The sequence below is a fragment of the Gymnoscopelus braueri genome, assembly GCF_963280865.1.
Source record: "Gymnoscopelus braueri genome assembly, chromosome: 21".
In the NCBI taxonomy this organism is placed as follows: domain Eukaryota; kingdom Metazoa; phylum Chordata; class Actinopteri; order Myctophiformes; family Myctophidae; genus Gymnoscopelus; species Gymnoscopelus braueri.
The window spans coordinates 12,464,443-12,485,054 of NC_137623.1; the positions used below are offsets into that span (position 1 = coordinate 12,464,443).

Consider the following 20,612-nt stretch of genomic DNA (forward strand, 5'->3'; position numbering starts at 1 on the left):
ACGTACAATATTTTATTGTCGTTGGTTACCAACTCTCCATCATTTAGCTGGGGACCACCTGGAACCCCCTCAAGGACCACTGGTGGTCCCCGGACCACTGTTTGAGAACCACTGAGATAGATCATTTGTAAACTGTTGCCCGCAGTTCCATTACCTAAATGGAACTAGGAAATGAAAAAAAAGTACTTTTTGCAATTAACACATTGAATGCCAAAAACGGTCCGGACCGTTTTTGAGGGTCCAAACGAGAAGTGCCGAAAACGGTCCGGACCGTTTTTGACCCAATTCTATTTTTATACATGTGGGCCACGTGGGGCGCTAAAACGAAACTTTGACATCACCCAAGCAGTTTCTGAGAAGAAGAGGCTGGATGTGGCTCCATGTCAAAAATCCTTCCGGTCGGCGTTTTCAATGTTATCTCCTTGATTAAAAGCTTAATATCTCCATTTCTTTTTAATGTGGTGGAAACGAGCCGTTTTCGATCGGCGATCACGCTGCAATGGAGGGTCGCGTTGGAAATATTATTGTTCCAGGCGTTAGTCGGGACCCTCCGCCGTCTCGCACGCACGCTTTGTTTACATGCACTTCCGCGTCAGGGCTTCTCACAGCACGAAATGTATAACGCAAGTGGATGGAAGAAATGCTGGCACTCAACGTATAATATTTTAATAAACCTCTGGCACCCAATGTGTTAAGGTGACACCAAAGTGGAGAACCTTGGAGGGTGGATGTGACAATATCCCTGTTAATTGACCATAGCCCCCCCCCCATCCCACATGCACGTACAGTACAGGTCCGGACAGACAGACATGCCCACATGCACATGCATACATACCCAGGCAGCCTATACACTGTCTCTTTAAGGTTATGAGTGAAAAAATACAGAAAAAAAACCTTTATGAAAAAAAAAAATAACCCAACTGTCTATCTCTCCCCGGGACGTCATGTGGGACTGTTAAGACACGACACCTGTCACAATCACCAGAGCCTCCTCATCCCCTCTGGGCCAACAGGACACACAGCCAAGGTCACACTCTTTTAAGGATAGCAAGAGAGACAGAGAGACACAGAGAGAGAGAGAGAGAGAGCTGGAAAAGAAGTGACTAACGATGGACGGTCACAAAGAATCAGTCCTGTCAAATTCAAGCTGTTAAGACCTCTGTGGAGTCTCAGGCACTCTGTGTGTGTGTGTGTGTGTGTGTGTGTGTGTGTGTGTGTGTGTGTGTGTGTGTGTGTGTGTGTGTGTGAGCGTGTGCGCGTGTGTGTGTGTGTGTGTGTGTGTGTGTGTGTGTGTGTGTGCGTGTGTGCGTGTGTTGTGTGTTTGAGTTGTGTACATACTTGTAGCCTGTGTTGTTTGTTTGCAGGGAGTCTATACAGTGTGTGTGTGTGTGTGTGTGCGTGTGTGTGTGTGTGTGTGTGCGTGCGTGTGTGTGTGTATGTGTTTTGGGGGGGGGGGGGCACATGCCATAAGTCATACATTTCCATGCATGACAATCATTAACGGCCCTGCCCTAACCGGTTCTATGGACGCTTTTGTGAAAAACCAGAACCATTTCGTTCTACGCTCTAATGTTTCCTCTGATGGACATAAATAACCTCCGTATAACTAACCTCGGTTTCCTCAGCAATTACATCTCATTTGTCTATAAATCTCGAACGTTCGTCTTAATGAAGTTATCACTAAAAGCCCAAATCCAACAAACCCGCAAGACAAATTTAATCCAGGCAGCGCCCGCAAAACCCGCCGAGAAAATTGGTGCGAGGAGAGTCCTCTTAATTTTTGATCAATGTGTGCAGAGCTGCTGCTGCGTGCACGAACGAGCACACACACACACACACACACACACACACACACACACACACACACACACACACACACACACACACACACACACACACACACACACACACACACACACACACACACACACACACACACACACACACACACACACACACACACACACACACACACACACACGCACGCATGCATACACACAATACTGGATTTTTCCCTCACTCACCGACAGTCCAATTTGTTGCCTTCTGGTTTGCATTACTCAATGGCAAGGAAACAGGCCCAGGGTTCCTTAGGACCAGCGGTGTAAAGTAACTAAGTACAATTACTCAAGTACTGTACTTAAGTACAATTTTGAGTTACTTTTGCTTTACTGGCGTATTTTCCAATTATCGGTACTTGTACTTTTACTCCACTACATCTCAGAGGCAAATATTGTACTTTTACTCCACTACAATTATTTGAAAACTTTAGTTACTAGTTACTTTGCAGATATAAATATTACGTTATAAAACATATATTAACCACTTTAGCCTTATTTTAAACCTAGGATGCGGCGCGTTGTGAGCTTGTAGATCAGCTATTTTCAAAAAAAAAAAAACTTTTACTTTTGGTACTTTAAGTAAATTTGGATACCAATACTTGTGTACTTTTACTCAAGTAAATTTTGAATTCCAGACTTTTACTTGTAGCAGAGTACTTCTAAATTGCAGTATTGATACTTTTACTTAAGTAAAACATTTGAGTACTTTTTCCACCACTGGCTGATGGTGGGGAGGGACAGAAGGAAAAGGGAGGGAGGGAGCGAGGGAGCGAGGAAAGGAAGGGGAAGGGATAGGGATTTGGGGGGACCAGGGGTGTTGAGAACATGTGGAGTCCATTCAGAACGCTCCAGCTGGACGTGTTTTGACAGCTGACGGACGACGCAACATATTATGATGAAATTAAAGGAGAAAAGTCCTTCCCCGAGTTACGAGAGGTGAGCCATCCCTGCAGAGGAATGAGGATAACGCTGTGTTTATGAAAGGCTCCGCAAGTATCTCTTCCCCCTGCTTAAGTATTTGTTTTAATTTGTTTTATCATGTATTCTTTCCCTGCCCACGCATACTTCCTGTGTGACAAAGGAAGTGGAGCCGAAACATGTTGACAGTGGCGGGCAATGTACATATACTCAAGTAAATACTCAAGTATTCAAAAGTACACATTTTCGACGTTTTCAAAAGTAGTGAAAATAGCAAATCTACATGTTTGTAGACCAGCTATTTCCACTCTATTTGAAAGAGGGATTACAGTACTCTAAGTCGTTAAATCATAATATATTTATGTGAGTTTGGCTCCCTAGAGTCCCTTCCTAGAAGTGTAGTGGAGTCAAAAGTACAATATTTCTAGTTGAAATGTAGTGGAGTGGAAGTCATGAGCTTGCAAAGAAAAGAAGGAAAAAAAGAAAATACTCCAAAAAAGGTACTTAACCCTGTAAGACCCGGATATATTTGTACTTGCAAAAAAAATGTTTTAACCTTTCAGATGGTCTTGTAGGAGTACTTACAGTAGGAGAGGAAAATAGTTTTTTTTATTTTTTACAAAAAGTACAGTGGTGGAAGAAGAACTCAGATATTTTACTTAAGTAAAAGTAGCAATACCACAATATAAAAAATACTCTGTTGCAAGCTAAGAATTCAAAATGTAAGTAAAAGTACAAAAGTATTGGCATCAAAGTGTACTTAAAGTACCAAAAGTAAAAGTACTCATTATGCAGTAATCTTCCATCTCATGTGTTCAAAATGTATAACATAATTTGAAAATAGCAGATCTTCAAGCTCACGATGCGACGCTTTGTGAGCTTGTAGATCGGCTATTTTCAAATGACCAACATGTACAGTATATAGGGCTGAAGTGGGTAATGTAAGTTAAAAAATTTAAATATTAAAAAAAATGCCAAAGTATAAAATAATGGCTAAAGTGGTTCAAACCTAAAATGACACAGATTCCTTCCCGGTCTTAATGGGTTAAGTGGTCAGATAGGTGGGACCACAAAGTCGCTTTTGAGATTTTCAAACTGAGCCCTGATAAAAAAAAAAGATTGCGAACCACCGCTGTAATATTACAGTGGTTTTTCATCATAATCTCTATTCCCAGATTGACCCATTGTTTGAATACAATAAGCGGTGGATGGAGAGAAGAAGGAAAGGAGAGGAGAGAGAAAAAAACGGAAATGTTCCAGCATGAACTCGTCTGCATGAACGGTTTAATTACAGGGAGTGTCAGCCCCACTGCTTAATGTGTCCCTCACAATTAATCCATGGAGAGGATGTCATTATCTACCAGAGACTGGGCCGGAGCCTGGCTTTATACCGAGGGAAGAAAGGAGAAGAGGGGTGGGAGGGACTGGAAGGGTCAACAACACTGGAGGGCAGTGACTTGAGTACATTTACTTGAGTATTGTCAGCAGTGTTAAGTAACTAAGCACATGTACTCAAGTACTGTACTTAAGTACAATTTTGAGTTTTTATTTTATTTTTTACTTTACTGGAGTATTTCCGATTTTCTGCGCTTTTACTTCTACTCCACTATTGTACATCCTCAGTGGCAAATATTTACTCCACTTTGTAGATTTAGATTATTATTAACTGACCACTGCTAACACATTCCATGCCAGAGTTTAATATCATAATGTACTCACCAGTGCCAGCGTTTTATTGTTGTTTTTTTTGTTTTTTTCATGTCGCCACAGACCTCGCTAAATCTGTTAAAAGTGTGCGTTCATTTGGTTCTAAACACACAGGGGATCTGTGTGAGACGAGCAGTGAAGACCGCTTCGCTTTGCGATCCGCCATCTTGAAGCTACAGCGGTGAATGCTAAACAGCGATAAGCGATGAGAAAAACAACAACCGAGATAATCGACTTTTAGGTTTCGTTCTAGATAGGAAGCGGATACGATCGGAAAAAACGGAAAAAAAGGAACCCGGATAATACAATGAAATGTGTCGTACCGGAAGTGAAAAAAAGTGCAATGTGTACAAAAAAAAAAAAAAAAAAAAAAAAAAAACACTTCGCGTAGGTCTACGCGATTGGCAGTCAATGTGTTCCAGTTACAATTTAGTCTGCTAATTTCTCCTGATTGGGTGACATTGGTATCCCGACCTGAAAATGTATTTTCTGTTTACTAAAGAGCTGGACAGACGTTTGGGGTTAAAGTGATGGTCATTAATGCAAATGTAAATTGTATAAGAGTGTGGGTCTCTTGCGGTTCTGCTGAGTGACAATATTAATGTTATAATGGATTTTATTCATGTATTTAAATGTCATTTTCAGTTTGTGTGCGAGTGCGTGTGCGTGTCCCTGTGTGTTCATACTGTATATAAACTCTCTATGTGTGAGTTGGGAAGAGGGGGGAGGGTGTGTGTGTGTGTGTGTGTGTGTGTGTGTGTGTGTGTGTGCGTGTGCGTGCGTGCCTGTGCGTGTGCGTGTGTTTGTGGGAGGGATGGGGGGGTCATCATGGGTCAGCATGAATTCAATGTGTGTGTTTCTTTGTCTCTTTCAGTCCTTTCCCTTTTTTTTCATGTTGTTGTTGTTATTATTATTATTACATCGTCGCTGTCAGATTGAAACCTTGCATCTCCATATTTAAACTTTTTGTTTTAAAAGGCAAGGACCGTGGCAGAAGAGTTGGAGTTGATTTCAACGAAAAGAAAAATGAATCAAAGCTCGCACGTAAGGTATTGTTTTCATATGTTTAAGTAAAATATTGATGTAGCACATTAGCCTTAAATCAATTCAAAGCATTAGTTATTTTTCCAAAGATGTATTTTGAGCTGATTAAGTGTGAAATTCCTTGCCATAATTTTGACAGTACTTCACAGAACTTAATTCCAGAGCTGTTTTGTCAGTTTAAAACAAAGTGAAATCGAATTCTGTAGCTCTTTCATATGAAACGAAATACGTCGAATCGTGGGCCGTCCCTTCAACAGCCTCAAACATAACAATAAATGTCATTATTTTCATGCCTTTTTTGGTTGGTTTATTTGATCTCCATTGCGGAGGAAATGATACAGTGAAGTGAGACGGGACGTCACCGGAGACTCCTCCATCCTGAACCTGTGTGTGAGGGCTAGAACGGTTTTGGGGGAATGAATGAATGGGCAGACAGAGGGATCGGCGGGGCATGACCGCACACACAGGAACCGCTGTCACGGTGACAATAGGGCCCTCAGCTCCCCAACAGGAACTCATAACACTCACACAGGAACACAGGGAGAGAGGACACGGTCACTCCAATGGAACGAGAAGCAGGGTCACCTGGAGTCAAAGGGTGTGCTGTGGTGTATTTTTGAGTGTGTGTGTGTGTGTGCGTGCGCGTGTATTTGTGTGTGTGCGCGTGCGTGCATGCGGGTACCTGTGTGAACATGTACACATACTGTACAATGTGCATTGCAGTTGTGCGTGACATATTATGGTGGTTATATCTCTATAACCACATGCCTATCATCACAGTACATGACCGTATTATGAAGGTGCGTTTGTGCATGCATTCTTGTATACACGGACGTACTCAACATCCCCTTTGTGTTTTCTTAAAACATGTATTGTCCTTTTTTCCTTTCATTAATGTTTTTAAAATGTAATTTTTTGGGGGATCTGTGAAGCGCATTGGGTTGCACTTGTTGTATGAAATTTGCTATATAAATACAATTTGATTGATTGATTAATTGAACATGTGACCGCAAACATTGCTGTAAGTTTGCATCAAAAGAGCTTATTTTTTTTGGCTTTTATGCCTTAATTGACAGGATAGTAGGCTGACCGGAAAATGGGGAGAGAGAGATGGGGAGCGTGCAGCAAAAAGGCCATCGGGATCGGGACTTGAACCCGCGACGCGCTGTCAGGCTATGTCGGAGCCTACGCCAGCGGTCCGGGCCTCGAAAGAGCTTCATTGATTCACGCCTAGTGATTCTTTTCTTTTCTTTTCTTTTTCAGTAGACAGCGCTCGGGGCCTCATTGATGGACGCCTGGGGCCACGGCAGGAAGGGAAGGCAGGCAGAGACAGGAAACATGTTAGTGGCGAGCATGCTATAGCGTCCATACAGCCATCAGCTCCATTTGAGATAGGACCGCAAAAAGCCTTGCACAACGTCATCTGGTCCTGAAAAGGTCACAGACACGGCTGGGCAGTAATGTGTGAAAAAAAAAACACACGGTGCCATCCAACTATGATATTGTCGCTGTCGTGGTGGAAAACTTGTATGTCCAAAACCATTACTGTTCAGGAAATGAAAAAATATATATCATAATAATGGATCCAATGTATTTGTTATTTAGTCTCAAGCTCTTGCTAATACACACATTGGTTCAACATCATTTATAAAACCCACAGACACTTAACCTCTTTATAGTCACAAATACTTTCAAAAATTGCAGATCTACAAGCTCACAATGCGCGATGCATTGTGAGCTCGTAAGTCTGCTACTTTTGCTACTTTCGTGCGACACTTTTGTTTAACGAAGTAGGGCATTGACATCCTTTAATTTCATACAAGTTTAAGCCTTCGCAGCCACAGAATTGTACTCGATAGAGTTTCTTTCTTTTTTTCCTAAGAGTTCTCAAAAGTATCTCATATATTTCCTGCAAAAAACACAGAAATCACATCTCAGGCAATCCACAAGCGCCACAGACGCAGTGCTATAGCGATGACACGTTCGTCCCTATGTGATTAACGACGAGCTTCCTCAAACTCCAGCCGTCATTACTGCCTCCAATCTGTGCTGTCTCATTCTCAACAGGTCTACCCACACACACACACCCCCACCCCTCCCCTCTCCCTCCACCAAGCCATGCTGTTGTTGCTGCAAACCACCTTGGGTGTTCCCAAATTCGCCCGCCGGTAAGCCATTACCTAGACACACGGAGACAAACGGCTCGGCTGGTACGCAAATGTTGATGCGATCAGGTTGCAAAAACATCTCCGGGGCCACCGCGTGAGCTTTCCTCTCCTCCTTTCTCTCTCTCTCTCTCTCTCTCTCTGTGTCTCTCTCTCTCTCTCCCTCCTTGCCTCCATCTCTCTCTTCCTTCAATTAACGCAATGTCACCACCACCACTGGGAAACTTTCCTCTCTGAGAATTAACGGGCAAAAGAGAGGTTTTTTTTTGCAGCGGGCAAGCGGCCGCGGCTACTCTGTCATTGTCAAGGTGGTGGCTCTGACAAAACTGTTTGCGTACCTACTTAAGTATTACAGAAATTAACACCTCCCTCCCAGGTACAGTAATCAAGAGGGTGACGGGAGACAATTAATTAGGTCCATCTGCATCACTGCCTTTACATAATTAATGGGACTCATTACTGAAACGCCAGTATGATGGGGAGTGGAGCATGCTAGCTAGACAGCTAATGCTAACGCTTATCATTAGGCGGCACACGTTCGCTAGTGAAACTACTGGGGAAACTGAGCTAATAGCGATGAACCGCTTCTAAATCAGCTACGGGTTTGTAGTGTGTGTCGTGTGTGTCTTGAAAAGCCACTTGAAAGATAGCTTTTGATCAACGAGGACACACACACCGGACACCGAGCTTTGGGCTACAAAAGGTTCATGACACAATTACTACAACCTTGCATTGTACTGAGGCGTTCAACGGTGACAGTGATACTTCGGAATGAAGTAACAGCGGAATAACTAACCATTAAACATGTGAAAAGTTAAGTGGTGGAAAGTACATGTACATGTAACTAAGTACATGTACTTAAGTACAATTTTGAGTTAATTTTTACTTTACTAAAATTTCCAATACTTTTACTTCTACTCCACTGCATCTCAGAGGCAAATATTGTACTCACTCCACTACAATTATTTGAAAACTTTAGTTACTATAGTTACTTTGCAGATATAAATGACTATATTATAAAATATACATTGACTACTTTAGCCCTGTTTTATACATAGGCTATTTAAAAATAGCCGATCTACACAAGCTCACAACGCGTCGCATCGTTGTGAGCTTGTAGATCTGCTATTTTCAAACATTAGTACTATATTTTGATACCAATACTTTTACGTTTACTCAAATACATTTTGAATTCCGGACTTTAACTTGTAACAGTGTACTTCTACATTGCAGTTTTGATACTTTTACTTAAGTAAAACATTTGAGTACTTTTTCCACCACTGACAGCCGGCCAGTCTGACTGACTGACCAACTGACCGACTGATTAATTGTTTTATTACTTTCTTACTGATGTCTAAACCTAAGAGCAATATTCAAAGCTTTGAGCACTACACAACTTATCAAACGGCCTGGAAGAATCTATAATACAAAGTTAATTGGTGAGAAAGTAAAAATGTTATTATGTTTTACGAGTGCCTTGAGAAAATTACAAGTTTGATAATAGGCCATTTGCGCGTTGGTTATTGAAAATGGATATTGTTTTATTGTTTCACTGCTGGAGGGTGATCACCGCATCATAGACCAAGGCTGTTGTGACATACTGTAGCAAATACTGTACATAAAGCTGCTTTCAACCCACAGAACTCATTATCTCACATATTGACTTGTACTTACTCTTATTTCTTTGATAAAGAGATGAACCTGAGCTATATCAGACATTTAGTCAAATATTACTGGCTCACACTCAATCCCACATTGAGGGCGATAACAAAGAAAACCTTATAAAAGATTTGTCATTATTTCATCACAATTTGTGTCTCGTTGGGGGATTACCAAGTTCTCAGCATAACGTGAAAAGTTAAGACACGTCCGTTGTTCTAAATTAGAGGCACTGCGGTGCTGCAGACCAGCATACTTTTTAGACCAGTGGTTCTCAACCAGTGGTCCGGGGACCACCAGTGGTGGTGGGGGGGGGGGCGGTACCAGGGGGTTAGTTGACATAGCACAATCATTTTAATAGCTTTGGCTATTCAGAGAATAGCAGATATACAAGCTCATAACGCGGCACCGAGTGCTGTGCTATGAGCTTGTAGATCTGGTATTTTTGAAAAATCTTGAAAATGTGTCCAAATATGAATATAATATTTATAACATTTTTAACTCAAATCTTTGCTTCTGGGGGTCCCTGGCACAAAACATTTTAAGATGGGGGTTCCGCAGCCAAAAGTATATCAATTTAGGGGTCCTTAATTGGCATGAAAAAGGTTGAAAACCACTGTTTTTAGACGGATCACTTAGAATGCAACTTTGCAAAAAGTGCCGCCGTGAAGCAAACTTCTGCTATAGTACAGTACCTGTAAACGTCTTGTTTTCTTTCTCTCCTCATCCCCTCTTTTTCTCTCCCTCCGCTAATGAAGGCCTTGTGGCCCACTGTTATTAAAATTACGCCCTCGCCTCTGATATTAATTGGGTCCGTAATAAGGGACGCGTCAGATTCATTATTTAATTGCAAGGGCACATTTGGAATACAGTTTCTGAAAATGTATTTTTAATGAAAAACACTACATCCTGACCTAATCATATCAACCTTATTCTATCTAATTAACGATGCAAAAAATCATTAGAGTTGCAAAATATTAGTTTCAGCGCGGTCGGGCTTGCTCCCCTCGCTAGCTCGCCTTCATGAATATATTTTTTTCCCTGTCTATGATAAATAGTTAATGAGGGAAAAATGACAAAAATTTGCATGTAGGCAAATTAGTCTAATAGGGATACGTCTTTGCTGAGTTAGGAAAGTGACCCTTTTTTTCGCAACGGAGAAATTGCTACAATAATTATGAAATAATGGCAAGGCCCATCTTATTCCGATGAAAAATGGCCTGCCTGAATAATGTAAAAATCATAAAATGCAATAACCCTCAATTTTCATCACGCGCCGGAGAATGTGTTTAATGTGTTAGCATTTTATCAGTTTAATAAAGCCAAATTAGGGACAATATGAAGTCTGCTGTAATTGTTGCGGTGGAGGGAGAGATATACAGTAATGAAAGGATGATTTAGTGGCAACCGCCACAGCAAGAGGCCATCAGTGGCTAAATGGAGCATTTTCTTAACCCTTTAAGACCGGTAACGCATCTGTGTCTTTTTTAGATTTCTTTGGCTGTTTAAAAATAGCAGATATACATATGCTATGAGCTTGTAGATCTGCTATTTTTTGAAAAATCGTGAAAATGTGTGCAAATCTTTGAATAATAATTTTATAAAGTGAACATGTGTAACTCAAATCTTTGCTTCTGGGGGGATTCTACAAAATAATGTGTTCTAAATCCTAACAGTTTTTTTTAAGACACTTTTGTTGCTATAATATCAGTGGTTCTCTAACTTTTTTATGTCAAGGACCCCCAAAATTATATGTATTTGGCCGCGGACCCCGCCTCTCAAAGTATGTTGTTCCAGGGACCCCCCCAGAAGCAAAGATTTAAGTAAAAAATGTTTGCCCTAAAAAAAACATATTCAAAGATTTGCACACATTTTCACGATTTTTCAAAAATAGCAGATCTACAAGCTCATAGCGCGGCACTCGGTGCCGCGCTATGAGCTTGTATATCTGCTATTTTTGAATAGCCCAAAGAATGACACAGATTCTTTCCCCGGTCTCAATGGGTTAATCACAAACTTTAGGGGTGTAATTTCTTGCAAGGTCTCCAAACATAGGGAGGTTCAATTTTCTCCCAATAAACAGGGCCATCACCATCCCATTAGCAGTTCTATAGTGTCGGAGGCTGTAGTTCATTATATGGCCAAGTAACCACAGGCCCCTGGTCCTGTTTCAGACCTGGGATTAATAGTTGGACAGACTATAGAATTCTTGGGAAAAATACATGGAAATAGTACTTTATTTATGTTATCTTGACAGCACCATGTCTGTGTTTAAGGCTAATTGAAAGAAGACACTGCAAAGGTGCCCCACATTAACCTACAAATTAGCAGATCTACAAGCTCATAGCGCTGCACTCTTTTTTTCTTCTTTTTTTTAATCTGGTTAATTTGTGCAAATCTTTGCTATAATATCAGTGGTTCTCAAAACATTTTCATGTCAAGGTCTACCCGAATTGATATGTATTTGTCCTCGGACCCCCCCCCATCTCAAAATATTTTGTTCCAGGGACCCCCATTATTCTATTGTTATTACCTATGCTGCTGCATTGTCTGAAGGAAGCCAAACCAAAATAAGTTTTACTCTTATGTACACAAGATGTAACAATAAAGCACAACCTTGAACCTTGAGCAAAGATTTGAGTTAAAAATGTATATTCACTAGAGGTCCGGGGCTCTAGTAGCCAAACGCACGGTTTTAACTCGACAGACACGGGCGCGAGGCTCTCGTGTATAGTACGCTGTCGACGTTTCGACACGCAAAAACAAAAGCGAAAGCAACAGCGGTGTTTGTTTCGAGACGCGAAGCGAAAGCGAAAGCAAAACGAGAGACGGACCCTGCATTTCAATGGCCGCCGCGTCGTTTTCGCTCGGCTGTAGTCGCCTGCACTCGCCTCGGAGGACGCGGACACTCGCCTGCACTCGCCTCGGAGGACAGACATGGCACAGCCACGCATGTGCAAGATAGGATATTCAAAGGATTTGCACACATTTTCACAATTTCTTTTTCAAAAATAGCAGATCTACAAGCTCATAGCGCGGCACTCGGTGCCACGCTATGAGCTTGTATATCTGCTATTTTTGAATAGCCCAAAGACATCTGAAGTGACACAGATGCGTTCCCGGGTTGAATGGGTTAACCACTAAAAACCTACACGCTTTGCTGACGGGGACCCAGGGGTCCATATATTATGTCCCCTAAATCTCTTAGCCAAATCTCTTAGCTTGTCGGTCGGCAATTCTCTGCTAGACGTTCACCTATTTTTTGCAGAAGGACATGCTCAGAATAGGGACGCTTGGGTTCAAGTGGTTACAGTAAGTGCATCGTAACTGAAGACACACCATAGAATGCCATGAAACAAGTCCAGGTGTGCATTAGCAAGCATTTTTTTGTTTCCCTGCATTGATTAGAAAAGATACATTGACTCAAACACAAAACCCTCCATTTACCCACAATTCAATCCCTACCTTTTTGAGAAGTGACACTTATACCTTTGATCCTATTCCGTATGGAATAGTTTGGCTCTCTCCACGTTATCCACAATAACGTTAATACCACTTCAAACAGCTACAGTATACGCTTAGTTGGCCAGAGTCCCCCAGGGGTCTATACTAAGCCCCCTTCCATTTTAACCTCTACGCTAAATATCTTTGCCATAAACAGCCGATCAACAAGCTCACAACGTGTCGTGTTGCGATGCGTTATGAGCTTGTAAATCAGCTATTTCGATCGAAAGTTCGCCCCCAGAATAGGGATCGCTAAGGTTCGTGCAGTTAATAAGCAGGTGATGAGCAATTTACGGATTAGTGCTTTTTCAGAGAACCGGTAGCATCTGCAGGTACATACAATACATCATCTGGATCATCATCAAATGTCGGCAATCAAACAAATATTTTTGATGAATGGTGTTTGAGTGTTTGTATCCCCCTTAAGGGAAAACGTGGCATATTTCCTTGACAGGTAGTACAGTCTGAATGTTGCACCTGAAAACAGAGAAGACACTGTATAGTTCCTGATCCTTTTTTATTTATTTTTTTCTCTCTCTTAGGCCGCGTGAACTTACGCGAGCAAGGAGCAAGGGAGTTAACCCATTAAGGCCGGGAACGCATCTGTGCGTCCTTTTTAAGATTTCTTTGGCTATTCAAAAATAGCAGATCTGCAAGCTCGTAGCGAGGCACAGAGTGCCGCGCTACGAGCTTGCAGATCTATTTTTGAAAAATCGTGAAAGTTTGTGCAAATATTTTAATATATATATCCTTTTAAAGCAAACATTTTTAACTCAAATCTTTGCTTCTGGGGGGTCCCTGGAACAACATATTTTGAGATGGGGGTCCGTGGCCAAATACATATAGTTTTGGGGCTCCTTGACATGAAAAAGTTTGAGAACCACTGATTATAGCAACGTAAGCTTTTTCAAAAAACTGTTTGGATTTAGAATACATTTGTAGAATTCAGAACCAATGATTTGAGTTACACATGTTCACTTTAAAAAATATGTATATTCAAAGATTTGCACAAAAAAAAACACGATTCTTCAAAAATAGCAGCTCTACAAGCTTGTAGATCTGCTATTTTTTAATAGCCCAACGAAATCTAAAAACGACACACAGACGCGTTCCCGGCCTCAAAGGGTTAATGAACAACGGGGTGGAACAACCGAGAGATGTGTGCCACTAACAAATCCACATGGAATAAATTAAAGGGGGAACCGGGGTGGGTTTGTTCAGCCACCAACGTATCCCTTATCTCAACAAGTCACATTTTCAATCACTATGCATAGATTTTTTACATTGGGGTGTCGGCGGCGACATGCTAATACGCTGTCATTCCCTGTGTCATCCCCATCATCGACCCACAGCGGGCTGTCAAAAAATGCCACAGCTTCCTCCCCGATGACGGTAATTTCATGGGGGACATTCATTTATGCAAACTGGAATTTCTGTGCACCCCCCCCCCCCGACACAGAGTTGTCCATACTTAGTTCACATTATCAGAATGCCATTTGCCCAGCGCGCACGTGTGTGCATGCGTGTGTGTGTGTGTGTGTGTGTGTGTGTGTGTGTGTTGATTGAGTAGTCTTACTTTAATGAAATATCTTCGGAAATTGGTTTCCGCGCAGACTAATCAAGCAGCCCGCTAGCTCCTAGTTTCTGTTTTGGTAATTATCTTGTACTAATTAGAATGAAGCTAAAGACCTTTGAGATGAATTCTCAGGCCTTTCCCCCAAAATGTAACTAAAGAAAATGTAATGATATAAAATAAGTAGCATTGTATATATCCTCTTGGACTTAATATCTCTCCCGTTAGAGTGACCAAATTGAATAGCGGGGGTAATGAGAGACAGTGGGGGGGTTCCATCATGGCTGCCATTAAAGACTTCCCCAAAGCACGCCATGCCACCCCCCCCCCCAAACAAGTCCTCACGGTCGGCCTCCATAAACCTGACAGAAACCTCTTTAGGTTTTTCAGACAGCTATCTTTAATTTCTGACCCTTTTAGATATAGGAGCAATCTAATGGATTAGCATCAATGGCCTTTTGGCTCATTCTCTCGTTTAAGAAAAACAACCATTAGTGCAATTAGTCACTTAGGGCTTGAGAAGCAGAGCTGGGAGTGGGAGTGGGGAGTGGGGAGTGGGGAGTGAGTGGGGGGGGGTGGGGTTGGCTTACCTTACGCCTCTCCCCGCTGAAGCCTCGCCACTGCTCGGCTTTCTTGACGATGTAGCTCAGCTCCTGATTGGACAATTCCAGGTCTTGAGGCAGGAAGTAGGTGCCCGCCCCGTCCTTGGCGTTGAGACGCTGAAAGACGTCCAGCATGCGACCATCGTTGTGGAACCTGGGGGGAAAAAAGGAGGAGCGGCGGCCATTTGAATCATTTTTTTCCTCATCAAAGATTTGGGTTGTGTCTAAGTCCATAATGGCAAGTAAATAGAATCAATTATATGGCCAATATATAATTGATATATACATACACACAGACAGACAGACAGACAGACAGACAGACAGACAGACAGACAGACAGACAGACAGACAGACAGACAGACAGACAGACAGACAGACAGACAGACATATCTGCTACAAAGGTTTTGTTCATCATTGATAAGAACAGCTAAACGGACCTCCAAGCTCACAATGAGGTTGGAGGTCAAAAGAGGGTGGAGTCAGCAAAAACAGCTAACTCCACCCCCCTTTGGTGGAGTTAGCTGGTTTAGCAGAAAGTTTGAGGATCCAATGGAGCACTTTTTAATACTTTTCATTGGTTCAATATTTTTTTAATCAAAACACAGACGTAAAGGGTGTTCAATGGCCCTGATTTATGGGAAAAAAATGCAAAAGCTGAAAAATTGAGCTGTTTTCTGCCGGACAGCAACGATATACATACATAAAGAGAGCGAGAGTGAGAGAGAGACCTTGGACTTGACCCCTATGCCCTCACAAGTACAAAAGGCAATGTTAAGTCATGTATTTAATCATACAGTACATTGCCACTGATGTCATGAATCTTCCGTTTAAAATGAATACATGCCACCATTTAATGCCTTAATCCCACATACTAATGCCAACGCTGGAGAATAATTAAAGAGAATCCTACACATCCAGGTCATACACCAGCTCCACCCATCACGTACTGTATAGCATACAGTACAGTACGTTTCTGAGCGCCCAGATACAAAAAATGGCCCACTCCAAAGAGACGGGCCGCATAAATGAATGGAAAGTACAAGTCTAGCTAGCTGCCCGATGGAGACGAATGTAATGCTAGCGATGCTAGCTTAAGTCTGGGTTCAGGATACTACAAAGACGTTGCATGTATCCCGGCTCTCCAGAGAGCCAGGGGGAATGATGCTGGGTTCAGAGCTCGGTTGCGTTTGCGCTCGTATACATCCGCGTCTCCTTGATGTCAGTTTCATTTGAGAGCTGATTACCCTCTGACAGGCTGAGGAATCTCTTTGGAAAGCGATGAGGCTCTGCCAGTTTTGATGGTCAGCCAAGACGTTTGTTCATAGACATGGTGCTTCTTTGCGGGGGCTGTGGCTGCATGTTTGTGCGTGTGCGTGTGCGTGTGTGTGTGTGTGTGTGTGTGCGCGTGCGTGCGCGTGTGTATGGGTGTGTGTGTGTGTGTGTGTGTGTGTGTGTGATGTGCATGAGTTTGTGTGTGTGTAGATATGAATTGATATGCATTCTTCCGTAAGTAGCCTATACATTTTTTACGTGATTCAGAAACAACCTCGCCAGACACTTCCACAATCAGCACGCCCCTCCATACACGCCCACTGTACACTCTGATGTCCAGCATCCACATCGAATAGCATTCCCCAACACCCACACACAGCAGCCACAGAAACACTCATGCACATGCGGTATGAATAGAAAAACGCTCACACTGACATGAATATCACAACAGTCAGCTCGTGTTAACAAAGCGCTTCCCACACACGGGCCAATTTGTGTGAATTCCTTGCGCTTGTTTTCTCGCGGCTTGCCCATTTGTTGAGATCGTTGTCTGGATATTAGCTTACAAACTGCGATAGCACCGTGTGCAATGAGATAAAACTGAGAGATTGTTTCTTCCAATCAATAGGGGGGGTTTGGATCTGTTCCGATGTCAACACATCTGGGTATTGGTGTTTTGAATTCACATCGTTTTGTGTCAGACACATGTCATGGTGGCAAAGCTTTTTTCTTTCATCGCAAAGGTCATGCTACTGGCTTGCTGGACCCTTACCAGCATGACAGCAAGAAACATAATAGGCTCTATGCACAGCAGCCATAGTGTAAATAACACAGGTGTTACCAATGATACTAATGAAGGCTCTGTTCCATTCTGGTCAAACAGAGTCAGGGTGCTGATATTGTGCATGTTGGCTCACTGGAAACACTCTGCTACACCAGTGGGTCTTAAAGTGTGGACTCCTGGTTCCTTGAGAGGGTTCCAAATGGCCCCTTATGGGTGTGTAACTCTGAGAGAGTACAAATGGAACCAAATGGACCCTTACGGGTGTGTAACTCTGAGAGTGTACAAATGGAACCAAATGGACCCTTACGGGTCCATTTGGTTCCATTTGTACACTCTCAGAGTTCCAGTTATGGGCGTCCTTGAAATTAAAAGGTTTGAGAACCACTGTGTTCCACTAAATGGAACAGAGCCTTCATTAGTATCATTGGTAAGACCTGTGCAGTATATATGTATGTGTATATACATACGTCGGGCAGAAACCTTTAATCTCCATTTCTTCTCGTAAATGAATGCCTCTTACTTCGTCATATACTACACAGAAAAGTAACAAAAAATAGCTGATCTACAAGCTCAAAACCCATCGCGGAATAGCTCGGCTATTTTCGAATTTGAATCCAATCATACACAACAACAACATGATCAGCCAGTCGTGGAGAAAAGAGCACACAGAAGAGAAAAACAAATCACTGATATACCATATTTAGTATACCATAATAGTATGTTTTGCAGCCAGTGAATCAAAGCTGCCTAAAATGTAATTAAAAACAGATAACAGTCCATTCCATCTATACATATTTAGCCAGAGGCCTTTCCCCCCCCTTTTTTTTATTTAGAAATAGGTCATGCACTGTGTCAGAGAGCCCCCCCCCCCCTTCCTTTCAGCCAATGGGAAACTGTAACCCATAAAATGATCAGCCTTATAGCTTCAGCCCTCATGGCCTACATTCAACACAAACCCACGTGGCGGGTGACTGGCAGAAGTCATTATTCCCGGCTGCTGTTTTAACCCGTTAAGACCGGGAACACATCTGTGTGTAATTTTGAAGATTTCTTTGGGCAATTAAAAAAATAGCAGATAATACAAGCATCTACGAGCTTGTAGATCTGCTATTTTCGAAAAATCCTGAAAATGTTTGCAAATCTTTGAATATGTATATTTTTAAAGCGATTTTTTTTTAACTCAAATCTTTGCTTCTGGGGGATTTTACAAATGTCTTCTAAATCCTAACATTCTTTTTTTTTTAAACATATGTTGCTATATATATATCCGTGGTTCTCGAACTTTTTCATGTCAAGGACCCCCAAAATTATTACGTATTATATATTTGGCCGCGGACCCCCATCTGAAAATATTTTGTTCCAGGGACCCCCAGAAGCAAAGATTTGAGTTAAAAATGTACATATAAATTCAAAGATTTGCACATATTTTTAAAAAATTGCAGATCTACAAGCTCGTAGCGCGGCACTCGGTGCCGTGCTACGAGCTTGTATATCTGCTATTTTTAAATAGCCCAAAGAAATCTAAAAATGACACAGATATGCCTCCCTGGTCTAAATGGGTTAATATTGTCCATTTAGCCTGGGCCGGATAAAGCGTCCCCGCTTACACAAATTAGATGGCATCCTTTCCCTCACCCGCCAATCTTGAAAATGATTAATTCAATCATGTTTTTTTTTTCCTCCTCTCCCTTTACATTTCGGATTCCGTTAATGAAATGTTGGTCAGATTTCGGGGCGGAGGTGCCACGCCATCAGATGACTGGCTGATTCACAGTAGTGAGTAATTCATCACCCTGGTCCGATACTCTAATGGAATTTGACAATTCTAGTCTAGCCGATATAAAATACATACTTCTTTAACATTGGTGAGATTAGATAAAGAATAACGCAACCCAAGGCGCATAATGCCGTCGGGGGGCGTCCCTGGACGACACATAGTGCCTTCCTGGGGTTCTGACCAAAAGGCAATATGTGCCTTCTAGGGAGTGAGACTGTGTTGAATAACGATATGACTCAACCTCGGTGTCGCGGTTTCAAATGTGACATTTTAACTCATTAAGACCTGAGGCCGAGTCTATACAAAACGTCTTCTCAATCCTAACAGTTCTTTGAAAAAACCTATGTTGCTACATCAGTTAGTGGTGGGGAAAAAACGTTCATTTCACGGCAATGATTCGTTCAAATGATTCGTTCACGTTCTCGTTCAGTAGCGCTATATTTTCTAGTGTAAAACACCATCGCGGGAGCGTTTTTTTTTTGTTACATAGCGCGTACAGCCCGACCTACCGTCCTGTGTACGGGGGGGCATGCACGATAGCGTGAACGTAACGGTTTCAGAAAGTGAACGAGCTCGTTCGTGGCAAAGAACTAGTTCTTTTGAACGAATCGATCATGAACGACACATCACTAACATCAGTGGTTCTCAAACTTTTTCATGTCAAGGACCCCCAAAATGATATGTATTTGGCCGCGGACCCCCATCTCAAAATATGTTGTTCCAGGGACCCCGAGAAGCAAAGATTGGAGTTACAAATGTTCACTATAAAAAAAAAAAAAATATTCAAAGACTTTCTAAATGTTTCTATTTTTGTACATCTGCTATTTTTGAATCGCCAAAGAAATCTAAAATGACACAGATGCGTCCCCGGTCTTCATGGGTTAAGGAGAAGACTGGATTTCTTTACATGCGTTTTTTTTTTTTTTTTTAAGGTCCAACCCTGACAAACCCCATTCATACGGAGGAGTTAACGGTATGTCTATAGGGCTACGGGAAAAATGTGCCTGAGCGCCATTCTGAAGAGCTCAATTTCAAATCCAGAGCTAGCATGGAAATGTTTTGACAGCATACGTGGATGTAAGCAGTCTGTGCGTTCAGCATTCACCATTCACCCACAAACCCCATTTCAATATGTATGACACCACTAGCCATGATACCAGCCATGCAAAAACATGCAGCCTAATCGCATAGCGTAAGGCTGCATGCTATATCAAAACACATCTACCTTTAGAATTATACACGCTTCTCAACGCTTCAGTCAGCTGCGTGGTCAGTGCGTGTGTGTGTGCGCATGTGAGTGTGTGTGTGTGTGTGTGTGTGTGTGTGTGTGTGTGTGTGTGTGTGTGTGTGTGTGTGTGTGTGTGTGTGTGTGTGTGTGTATTGTGTGTGTGTGTGTGTGTGTGTGTGTGTGTGTGTGTGTGTGTGTGTGTGTATGTGTGAGTGCGTGTGTGTGTGTGTGTATGTGTGTGTGTGTGTGTGTGTGTGTGTGTGTGTGTGTGTGTGTGTGTGTGTGTGTGTGTGTGTGTGTGTGTGTGTGTGTTGTGTTGGTGTTTGTACTGTATGTCTTTGATAAGTGTCTGAGTGGGAGGAAGTATGTGTGCCAGTGTGCATGCATGTGCGTAATGACTGTGAGTGTGTGCGTGTGTGCGTGCGTGTGTGTGTGTGTGCGTGTGCGTGTGCGTGTGCGTGTGCGTGTGCGTGTGCGTGTGTGTGTGCGTGTGTGTGTGTGTGTGTGTGCACGTGGCAGACGGCCCCATGCATAACTG

The 20,612-nt window shown here is 42.3% G+C and overlaps 1 protein-coding gene across 1 annotated transcript in view; it reads right to left on the reverse strand.

Annotated features, from left to right (window-relative positions):
• ofcc1 (orofacial cleft 1 candidate 1) overlaps positions 1–20,612 on the reverse strand; it is a gene marked incomplete at both ends in the record, with an annotated part of 55,746 nt that overhangs the window by 26,327 nt on the left and 8,807 nt on the right. Inside the window, one exon of the mRNA XM_080417394.1 lies at positions 15,002–15,167. Within this exon, the coding sequence (XP_080273520.1) occupies positions 15,002–15,167 (166 nt within the window). The remainder of the gene's footprint in view (positions 1–15,001; positions 15,168–20,612) is intronic.